This window comes from Solanum pennellii, chromosome 1 (assembly GCF_001406875.1).
Source record: "Solanum pennellii chromosome 1, SPENNV200".
In the NCBI taxonomy this organism is placed as follows: Eukaryota; Viridiplantae; Streptophyta; class Magnoliopsida; order Solanales; family Solanaceae; genus Solanum; species Solanum pennellii.
Genome location: NC_028637.1, coordinates 6,055,543 through 6,068,273, shown reverse-complemented (window position 1 = coordinate 6,068,273; position 12,731 = coordinate 6,055,543). Strand labels below are relative to the sequence as shown.

Here is a 12,731-nt window from a genome sequence, read left to right as displayed (position 1 = left end):
TTTAATTTTTTTTCTCTCTCATGGTTATCTTTTCTGATTTTCCTCCAACATTCAAGTTGCAAATATTTTTTTGCCATATATTTTGGTTGTTTTTTTAATCCAAAATTGAATCAACAAGAATCCCTTTGATTAAGGTATCTCTAATCTTTATCCTATTTTCAGATTTCTTTTCTAATTTTATTTTTGTTTAAATCTTAAAAAAATGTTGTTTGTATTTTTCAATTTCCGTTATGATTTACTCTCCAATGGCTGAATCCAAGAGGCTTACTAGAGGTATTCATCTTAATCAACCAATTTCTGGTGATTTTTCATCCTTTAATTTATTTATTACTTAACAAATAGTGTATAATGTATGATCCGCTGCTAAAATGAGGGAAGAAAGAGGGTAAGAACATTTACAAGACTCATTGATGTGCAAAACCTTCCTCAAATTCAGAACGCAAATGTAGAATCTTTGTCTACTCGTGAGGATCTTGAAAAAGACGACGAAGATCGGATAGTTGTCGAACAATTTTCTATTAGTTTGTTTTGTATTTATAGTTCTTTTTTAGAATTTGGTATGCTTTCTTAATTTGTATTCAAATCACTATGTATACTATCAATATTTGTATTTATTAAAAATTTCATGTTGCATGGTTTATGAATCTTGTATTTGTCCCTAATTTGTATTCATCCAAATGTATGTCAACTAGTTATGTATTTTATTTATAAGAAGAACAACTTTCTATTAGTTTATTTGTATTCGAATACAAATACAAATAATAGACATATTGGAATGAATACGATTTAGAAAAGGAAACAAGATTTTGAAAAGAAAAATAAATTACACAGTGAAAAATATATACGAATACAAATGTATTTCTTAAATAGCTATATTTTATTTGACATACATATTGGAATGATTACAAACTAATAAAGGTATGTCAACTGAATTTGACATTTCTTTCAAATTTGTATTTATTCTAAAGGTATGTCAACTAGTTATGTATTTTATTTAAGAATGAGTACACCAAATATTCAATTTTATATTTTATATATTATTATACAAAATTCTAAATAAAAACTAGAATAAATAGAAATACAAATAAAATACATATTGAAATGAATACATACAAGATTTCTGAAGAAAAAAATAGTTATATAGGGAAAAAATATATGAAAATACAAATATATTTATTAAATGACTATATAGATAAATTCGGCATACCTATTGGAATGAATACAAACTAATAAAAAACTATAACAAATATAAATAGAATATATTGTGGATGAATATAATTTTAAAAAGGTAAAAATTCTAGAGAAAAAAAAATAAAATTTAAATTTCATTTGAAAATGTAACTGATGAGAAAATTAAGGATGCTTGCCTTTTTTTGAAATATTCCCCCCTTAATTTTCTCCTTTTTGTTATTAAATAATTATATTCTTTAAATAAAAATAAATAATAAAAACATAAATAAGATACATAACAAACTAAAATGACATTTTTACTAAATATTGAAATTGTTGCTAATGGGTCCTCTTAAATGCTAAAATATTGACATTTTGAAAAATTTCCCTAAATTATATGCGTCCTAAATATTTTATTAAAGAAAATCTCTAAATAATTGGACGTAATACTTTTAAAATAATTTTTTTACATAATCTTTGTAACCATCGGAACCTAGTATATAAATATTTTAAAACTTGTGTATTGTTGCAAGTCAGTTTACTTGATGATGCAAAAAGCATATAAACTGACAACACACAAAATTTAAATTCCGAGAATGAAAGATTTATTTCCTATCCATATCCTTATTCTTTTTAGGTAATTTTGATCCTCTCGCCGTGGCAAGAAATGACCAATTTTTTATTGGTTCAGTTTGTTTCTTAACAAAAATAGATTGAAGGATAATTCTTGATATTTTTTATATAGTATAAGGATATTTTTGTTCACTAAGATAATACTAGTTTCTGATAACCTGCGTTGCACGTTTGTCCCTTACTATCATTACAATTTTTTATTTATTTAGAAGTGAGTTATAAGGTATAAATATTGAAATTAATAGTATTAATTTTACTATTTATTTTTTATTCATTAAAATAAATCATAAAATAGAATGGTGCATTTGCTATCAAGCCAGAAATATGTGAATCATGACTGTAAAATATGTCTATGAATTCATGATAGAAAAATAATAATAAATGTATGTAATGCCTTTAATGATATAACAAAGGCGCGAGACAAACTTATCAGAAATATAAATTTCAATTACACATTTAGCATTTTCTATAAAGAACATAAACACCGAAACTTAACAACAATACGATAAGATTGTCTTGAGAATGCAATTACTTGTGATAAGTCCATGCAGGGGCGGATCTACGTGGACTGGTGGGGGTGCCACGACATCCAGTTATCTCGGAAAAACGTTGTTTATATATGTAAATATGCACAATAATTCAATATATATCACTTTTGTCACTTATTGATTGAAATTTGGAACAACTCATTTGGCAAAGGAGTTGCTTTGCCACACAGTCGACCCAGGTTCAAACTTCATTGTTAACACATTCTTTTTGCTTACTCATTTTCTTCTTTTCTTTTTTGTCTTTTTTATTAGTATGTAAAGGGCTTAATTTTTTTTCTCTATTCATTCTTATTTATTTAGTACTTTTTATTAATTCAAATTGTCTCCTTTTCATGTTTAATATTTGTTTTTTTTTTAATTTTCTCTTGCACTAATTATTAATTTCTTGATATGAGTGTTGCATGTTTATTTTATCAACTACTGAGTACTGAATTATGAACATCAAATAAATATTATTAAGAATATATTTAAATAATAATTTTTAAAAAATATAAGTTTTAAAAATGATGAATATTGTTATTAGATCTTTTTTTAAAAAAAATAAAGGTCCTTTCCATCTTCACTGACGTTCTTGCAAAGTAAGATGACTAGACTGAAATTACAATTTTTATTCTTTCCGTACTATATATCTCCAATAACACATAAGGTCAATGTAATATATTATGTTAATGCTATTAGATGGTATATACAAACTCAAATTTTAATGTGAAAAAACTTTTTTCCCCTCAAAGTTCCAGACATCTAATTCCAAAAAGAAAATATAATTGAATTGTTTAGTCATCTCTAATATCAAAATATCTAAAATAAAATATTACTAACATGCGTATTTGGATAATTTATTTATAAAAATAAAATAAAAATCAGTAATCCGAATTGTAACCCAAAATTAAAGCAACCGATCCTTTTATCTTACTTGAACGTTGTGGCACCCACTACCTCAAAATTCTAAATCCGCCCCTGAGTCCATGGGTCTATATATGAGTATATTTTATTGTATTTACATAAAATATAGCACTATTTTTGTTAGTTTTTGATGATATGATATTTCAGTATTCACGAAAAAATCATCACTCTATTCAAATAGTTAAAATAATTAATATCTTTTAGTTTTCAAATTTAATTTTTAATAAACAGAAAATAAATTAACAAAATAAAAAAAACCAGACGAACCAATAATAACATTATAAACATGCTTGTGATGAGTCATATATAATTTGAAGGAAAAAATATTACAAATTCAAACTGAAGAGAAAATAATATCTAAGACATACTAAGATTAAAATATGTTCTCTAACTAAGATCTTAATCTTCAATCACCCAAAAATTAAATAGGAGAAGGAAAGACTCTTGTAAAAGAAATGATGATGTATACAATTTAAAAGCCTATATGTGAAAATAAGAGAACAAATATATTGCATAAAAAAAATTATAGCTGCGAAAAATACCATGTGTGATTCTCAAAGGTAAAATTATTTTACTATTACCTGTAAATTATATACTTCATCATATTTATTGTTGAAATTTCACCTTTTCAAAAATGAAAAACAAGCTAAGAAAAAAAAGTAAAAGGGGAAAAAGGAAAAAATAAAGACTAATAAAATACAGAATGGAAAAAAACCAGTGAATATCCTGACTGAAACTACGTTATAAAAATACTCGGATAAATCAATATACCTTGAGTTCAAAGAACACTTCAAATTGCATCACATATAAATCTACGAAGAGACATATTCTACAATAAGAGGGAAGGGGGGAGGGGAGGGGGTGGGGGGTTAGAAGAAGACAACAACAAAGAAATAGTGTTAAAAATTTGAAACCTTCCAGTTCCAAAAAAGAAAAATGATGAAGGGCAGGGGATGCTGGAGGACTATGAGATTTCTAGAAACACAAAATCAGTTTCTCACCGTTGTCGCTGTCGAGAAATCGCTGCAGACACCATATTTAATATGTTCTTCATGATTGTCTTAAAGTCTTTGGTTTCTTAACTAAAATGGTGTTCCTATATCTTCCATGCCTTTTGAAATGTATATGAAGATGAAATGATTTACTTAAAGATGAAACATAGTTTCTTTATTTACCTGAAGAAAGTCATTATTCACTTGGAAAAAAGATTTATTACTTTCAATTGTCTTTTCGTTTACCCTATTCATGGTTTATATAAATGTAAGTTTAACTGTTGTCTTTTCAATTATCCTAATTATTGTAATTGAAGTGTGAATTTATTTTTCAGGTCATTAAAAATGAAATATTGTGCTTTTATTTTCATATTATGTTATATATATTCAAATAATGTTAAAGTGAAGTACAAATTTGTAATTCAACTTTGAACTAAGGAACTTCCCACTTATAATATAATATGATAAGGATGTTTGAGTCATAGTTGAGGGATGATTTTAACCAATAACTCTAATATATAATCGCTTTACAGTGTTACCAAATAGTAAAGATGCGATACTACAACTAGTTATTTAATCTACTCTCAATCTTCTTATCTCAATTAATTTAAAAGTTATTAAGTATAATCCATTTATTCAAGAACTATGAGGGTCAAGATTGTTAATTACAAATTTTAATACATAATTTGTGTAAGATATATTAGGTGAACCTCGAACTTTGGATGTTGGGCGTGCTTAGAATGTACAATCAGGCGTTTAGAGCGTGATTCTTACCAAACTGCCCCACACTAGAGTCTCGAGGCGTTTTGATAGAGTCCTGCCCTAGGGGCGAGTCCCAACAGATCCTTTAATAGTCCCAATATATATATTGTATTGCCGAGTTTTCTCTTCACAATCCTTCAATAATTGATGTCATCAAGACTATTAAATTTTAGATTATGACTTGAATGTAGTGATTATAAATCAACTTCCTAGTTGCAACATTACCAACTTGATCATCATCTCACACAGCAGGGAAAACTCTAATTTCAAAATCATTTTGGAGTTCTGTTTTTGCTTGCCTATTTTGAAGAAGAATTGACTTTATCATCTACAATTTATTAGTGGATGTTTGATATTGCTATTTTTACTTCTTTTTCTATTTGGGCTTGTGAATTTGTTCTTTTAGATTTTCAAAAGAGTATTGCTTGAATGAATGTTTCTCTTTATTTGAGTCATTTTATTTATAGACATGAGAGAGAGCACCAAATCATAAATCAATATAATTTATTTTTCAATAGAATAGAAAAACAAACTACTATAGTTGATTAAACATTACACAAATTCATATTTTTTCAAACAAGTGAGTGAATTGCTACAACAATTTAAGCAACAACTTAAGTAGTTGTAAAACAACTTAAGGTTGCAGCTTAAGAAAATAAAACCACAACAACTACTTTATGAACTACTTAAGTCGATGCAACAAACTTAAGATGGTAACTTAAAGAATTTATCACAGCAACTCAAGCAGTTGATGCTAACACTTCAATATTGCAACTTAAAGGACTTTCAAAAATTTGGTATAGCAACTTAAGCAATTGTTGCACCAACTAATAAAATTGCTGCAACTACTTATGGTTAAACAAGGTGAAGTACAATTCTATGCTGAGGCCATCATCCTTCTATTGCCTGTTAGCCACACCAGGACCAAGAAAAGGCAAACTAATCAACCAAGACTCAGTTACGACTTTTGTAACCTCAAGACCACTTTTCATTATCTTCGCTTTTCAGATACAGTGACATTACTTGTATTAGGGGAAGTGTCAAATCTTTACTATCATAAGAGCTTGAGGTACTTGATGGCACAAAAAGAGATATTCATAAAGATGGGCTCTTCAAATTTTGCATCCTTTGTTGAAAAATAGTTTAAACCATTACAATGACAGGGTTCTCCAAATTATGCATCTTCTGATTAGAAACTACTCCAATGTACTCAACAAACATTTCATATCTAGTTTATGAGTTCTACAGAAAACAGCTGGACTCACCATTTCAAGATTGAAATACATTTAACTTCACTGATCAGCATTCTTCAAAATTCAACATATAGTTTCTCCAACTTATACTGTAGGAAAGTCAGATGAAAGGGAGATGAATGTAAACACACTTGTGCGGATGAGAGACCATAAGTTTAGAGCATGTTTGGATTGACTTATTTTAAGTGTTTTTAAGCCAAATTATTTTAAAGCACTTTTATAGTGTTTAGGTAACATAAAGAAGTGTTAATAAACACTTGTGTTTAAGCCATCATAAGTTATAAGCTCATCTAAACAGGCTCTCAATCTGGCACAAATGTCTAAGTCCCTCAAGGGAATAACGCCAATCCATAGCCTCAAAGAACCATCCAACAATGCTCGAGCTCCTTAATAAGGCTCTTCTTCAGTTTGATTTTCCTCACTGTGGAGAACCATCTTTCTTCTCGCTCCAAATTGATGTAAAAATTTGTATAGGGAGGTTCAACTTTTTGATATCACTAAGTTTTAATCAATATGGAAACATCGACATCCTTGTTGGTATAGTATCATTGACGACATTGATTCTGCCAAAAGTAATAGAAGTCCAGAAATCCATACCATGCAGCAACATTAAATCGGAACAATTTCAGAGTTCAAGGCATGCCGTCTCTCAATGATTCTCAAAAACGTCTAATAGCATAAAAAGGACATAAAAGTGGTGGACTTTATGCTTAATGTAAGAGCTAAACTTATATTATAGCTTTTGTATGACTCAGATCAACAAAAAGAAGCACTTGTATCAAGTCACTTGTACCAAATCATTGACCCCAACATTAACCATTTCAACATGGATTTGCTTCGAGCAACTTCCGAATATCAATAACACGAGTATAATTCTCATAAACACAAGTGCAGTTTTCTGAAGTTGTACTGATACTTGAGTCAAAGTAGGGTACCGACATCACACCCTGTTGGGGTGCAACCCCTACGTGAAGTTGGGATGCTTTGTGCACAAAGCTGCTCCCTTTATAGTTTACACATGCAGTTTTATTGCTAATTCTATATCTTATGGATTATTCATGTACCTCATAAGACATAAGTAAATCAAAGGCAAAAGAAATATCCATCAAGACCAACTAAAAGAAACAGTTTACAGTTCCCAACAACTCAATAGTCAATACACAAATCAATTAAACATATATACTAAAACCATTGTCACAATTGAATACATTAAATTACCAAAATGAAAACTTTACATAACCCTTTACAAAAACCAGAACAATGTTTCGTTCACGAAATCAAACTCTCACCAACAACAAGAAAGTTCAGGTTCAGGAGTCAGGTAGCCAACCAACTGAGCTACTAAAATTAATTATCGAGACAACAGTATATGAAAATCAAAACAAAAGTATAAAACACTAACCATATATGTTTCTCAAAAGCCTTTAGGCCCATCAGTAGTATTAGCCTCCTTCGAAACTCCAGACGACTCTTTATCCACCATTGAAAGACAATACTTAGCAATTTCCCTAAATTTTGGAACACTTCTCAAATCCACAACAGTACCATCTTTCAATGTAATAATCACATCACCCCATTCACCAATAAATCTTGGAACAACCTGAACATCTTTGATTACTTTATATGAGAAATCGCTCCGGTCTTGACCCGTTAACCCGGAAATGACAGTAACCCTCAAATTGGTAAACCTGTACCTCAAGTAAAAAGCCCTAAATACTGAAGCTAGGGTTAATGGGAGCCAAAGAAGAGTGAAACCCAGAAGGAGATTAGCTGCGAGGTCTCCATAGTGAGCTCCGCCGTCGAAAAAGATGGATTCTTGATTGGGTTTGGATGTACTGGTGGAGGATGAAGCGACTGGGTTGGATGACACGTGGAGCTTGGTGATTGGCCTGTTGCTTTTTGGGGTGGCGGAGATGAAGGGTATTCTGGTAATTGTGTGGAGGGAAGGGATGGTCGGAGAGAGGAGTGGAGTGGCGGCGGCGGCGGCGGAGGAACGGGTAGTGGTGGTGGCCATGGCCATGGTTTTATCCGTTAGGATGAGTGGTTGGTTTGGTTAGTTAACAAAAGGATTTTTAAAAAATTTATTTATGAATTTTATTTTGAATTTTCATTGGATCAAATGGATATCTACTTGTCAATTTTCTAGCCACTACTACAAAGATGAAAAAGAAAAAAAGAAATTATTTTTATTTCTTTCATTTATAGCAAAACGATAAATACTAGTCTATTCTTAATTAAAATTATACAATGTGAACCTTAAGTATAAAATTGATTTATCTAAGTAATATATTTTTCTCAAAATGAAACTTTTTGATGTGAATATAAATTAGTCAGAATCAAAAGAGGTAATTAGACATAGAGTGAAAAATAAAGATAGTTTTATAGTCCTTTAAATTTGTCAGTAAATTTCATTTAAACATTCGAACTAAAACATCTTGTATGCAATTACGTGAATATAAAGTATTCCTATTGGACATTCCTTCCTCCAAAGATTGAAACATGTTCTTAAACACTTACTTAAGATAAGTGTCAATAATTAATTAGATATATTAATCACTTAAAATATGTTAAATTTTTAATTATATGCATTAACTTCAAGTAACTTGTAAAACCTAATGCATATCTGAATTGATATTGGTGTGTACAAATAATGAATGTCCATCGCAAGATTCACCAAATTAATATCTTTTACAACACAATTCATCAATACCATTTGGCCTAAGTTCCGCATAATTCATTTAGACAGCTCAACTAATCCTTATGCCAATTGAACACTTTATTTGTTCAAAAAAGTCATTCCTATTAAACACAAAATGCTGACATGGCAAAAAACGTGTAATTCACTTTCCTTGAGCGCGTTAATTTATTAAAAATAATATTTTTCCTTTTTTTTTTCTTAATTTATACCCCTAAGTTAATTTTTAAAAAAGATAATTAACAAAAAAGAAGATTTGTTCTTCTTCTTCCCTATTTCTATCAACCCCAACCAAACCCAACCCCCATACCCATGTACCAGTGGTTATTTCTTCCCCCACCATTCTAATGATTTCAAAATTCTTAGCATCAGTGGTTATCTTCTTCCTCCACCATTCTAATGGTTTCAAAATTCTTAGCATTTTGTTTCATTCTTCTTCTTTTTTTTTTTTCATTTTTTGTAAAAAAAATCTGCTAATTTAATATGTGAGAAGAAGAAAAATTCGAACATTGGAGTTAAAAATTGATCGATATTCGTCTATCTCTATTTCGATCACTCCGATTGAACAAACATCGCCACTCATTAATTTATTAAAGATGATATTAAAAAATTCAACATACTTTCAATTTTTCTTGATCATGAATCTTAAAAACAATTTATTGACGTTTATTTATTTTCACAAAAATCTCAAAACAAATGGAGAATAACAGATGATAGGAGATTAAATTTGAACGGGAGGTTTTTATTTTTGTTATGGTGGCTGCCGGGGTTACTGGGTAGAGGAATGGATAGAGGAAGAAGAAAGGTCAAAGAGTTAGGTGGGGGTGGGGGAGATTTTCTTTATAAATATTTTTGTGATTAATAAATAAAGGAAAACTATTTTTCATTTTTTTAAATTAAAAAATTATATTTTATTGTTAGATTGGGTCCATGTGCCAAGTGTCATAATTTTATTTGTCATTTTTTTAAGTCAATGCGCGTGAATTACACGCAAAATATTTTTAAAAAAAGTTTTCGTTTTATGTTCAATAGATACATATTCTTTAATATTAAAGTGTCTAATAGGTAATAGTCTTAGTTGAGGTGTCTAAGTGAATTATGCGAACAACTTTAAGGGGTTGCATATGACTTAAGCCATACCATTTTATCACTATCATCCACCATAATTATTGATTGCATCATCATCATTAATTATTCACTACTCCACTAGCTACAACGCTATATACATGAAACTGAATGAATGGACATTTTTATAGTAAAAAATATAATTATGAGGCACATACAACCTCAAAGAATTTTTACGACTTGACCACTATAGAGGTGTAATTAGGAACAACAATTATAGAGGAAATTGGATAATAGGATTCTCGATCAAAACATCAATACTAAGCACTACCTGAATAGAAATTCTAGCTATCTACCACGCACAAACTAGAATACATAATGTATGTAACAACATTAAAGGTTGCAACAGACTATGTAGTTCAAGGTAGTTATGCTCTTTGACATATTAAATGAGATTTTATTTATTGGGGAAACCTCTTTTCATTTAAGGGATTGAGTTATAAAGAAGACAAATTATGGGTTTGATGAAATGAAATCTTGTTTAAACTATATTCTTTAAATCAAAAGAAGAGAAATGAACTATTTCTTTTAGAAAAAATCACACTACATATATATATTTAAGAGATAATATTACATGTTTTAAATTTACTTTTTAAATATTACTATTTAGAACAATTTAATTGTGAGTTATAACATATCATTTTTATTTATAAATTAATTTATTTTATTTTATTAAATAATTAGTCTTCTATAATTATATTTTATAATTTAATTAATAGGTGATATAAATAAAATTATCATAGACAATCAATCATAATTATGTAGTACACATTTTTAGGGATTTTTTACTTTTTATATAAAGGATCAATCATAATTATCTAGCACAATTTTTAGGGGTTTTTTACTTTTCAAATATATTTTTTTACTGCCACACATAAAATATTCATTTGCACCACGTTTCTATCTATTTCACACGCCAATACAGTACCATCCCCATGTTTAAAAGTAAGAATTCTTCTCTGACCATATTCATTCCCTTTTTCACTATTCAACCGTAAATCTCTCTTTCACCATATTCTTCTCTCTTAACTCAAAAGAGAATCAGATCTTCTTCAAAGTACTAAGAAACTAGATAAATATGTCGAAAAACATACAAAAAAGCCCCATATTAGTAAAACTGATTTCTAATGTTGAAATCAAGACACCAAATGTTAACACATTGATTGACTCACATGCCTTCGAACAATGAGAATACAAATTCGGCGAGAAAGAATAGTACCCCTCAAAGGAAGAAACAAATTTGACAAAAGAAGAAGAAAAGAGAAGCAAAGAAAATGCAAGTCCTCTAAATAAATAAAAAAACAGAAGAGAAAAGGGAAAATGGTAGAACCCCCTTCAAATTCACACTCTGATTTTGCAAGTGAAACAAAAAATAAAAAGATAAATCAACAAATATCAATATGGGTCAGTCATCATACCCTCCAAAAGAAGATCAATAATGAAAGATGACTCGGAAATTCTAATGTCAAACAAGGGCAAGAAAGTTGTTAGGATAAATTATTTAATTTTTATTTTATTCATTTTTTAATATTTATGTTAAATTATCATGATTTTTTTCTTCATTTTGATATATGGTATGATTGAATAAATTGAGTTTTATTATTATTTTGTAGTTGTTTAATTGTATGAAATTCGAATGATATAAATTATGATATATATTAAATAGATAAAAATTATCAGAATGAGTATATTTTTTTGGTATGAAATTAGTATGATTTCTAGCATCAATGTCTACATGTATTGGCATAAAGTTGATATAATTTTGATGTATATTTTCTCACATATATATCAGTTTTGTTGTAGTTGATGAAATGTTACACTGGTTAGTAGAATTTTTTTCAAATGATTTTTTCATGCACATGATTTTAACATGAAGTTTCTTATAAGTTGGCACAAAATTGATAAGATTTATGTATCTATATGCACATTCATCATGACTGTATGAAAGTATGGAAGAAACAAGAATGGTGATTGTGCAATTAGTGAGAGTAAAGTAACTGGAACTGTTGGGAACAAATTTGATAGAGCCTGCATAGCAAATGAACATGCTTCGGATACAACCAATTATCCTCCATCAAGATTACAGAAATCAAATTTGAAATAGCTGATTGCAGCTTATACTCTTAAGTATTATATGTTTTATATTTTTGGATGATGTATATTTCTTTTTACTAAAAATTTTGACAGCAATATAATATGCATTGTTTTACATTGTCGAATTTATTGTTCCCAGAATTTTTGTTTCAATTTTTACATTGAGATATAAGTTGGAAATCAAATTGACACCAATTGAAAATTATATGAAATAGATTTAGGTTAACTTACATTGTATCTAATTGATCTCCACATTGAAAATTAAGAATGACACTAAATTAGTGTCCAATTTGTATATAATTAGTGTCCAACGTGAAAATTTAAAAGAGACTAAAAATAAAAAATATATGAAATTTGTATTCACTTTGAATAAATCTGGGAAGAATGAATCTACAATGTAAAACAGTGATCAGTATATATTGTTCTTAAAAAAGTAACAAAAACAATTATACCTTAACTACATATGGTTTTAAACCTTTTTCAAGTAGGACATCCAAATGAATACCAATTGGAAATTATATTAACTAGTTTTAATGGGACTTCAATTGCATACCAA

The 12,731-nt window shown here is 28.8% G+C and overlaps 1 protein-coding gene across 1 annotated transcript; it reads right to left on the bottom strand.

Moving 5' to 3' along the window:
* Positions 1 to 7,407: 7,407 nt before the first annotated feature.
* Positions 7,408 to 8,340, bottom strand: LOC107008439. The gene has a single exon (XM_015207478.2). It carries the CDS (start codon positions 8,279 to 8,281, stop codon positions 7,676 to 7,678), a length of 606 nt encoding a protein of 201 aa, XP_015062964.1. The 5' UTR covers positions 8,282 to 8,340; the 3' UTR covers positions 7,408 to 7,675.
* Positions 8,341 to 12,731: the final 4,391 nt, after the last annotated feature.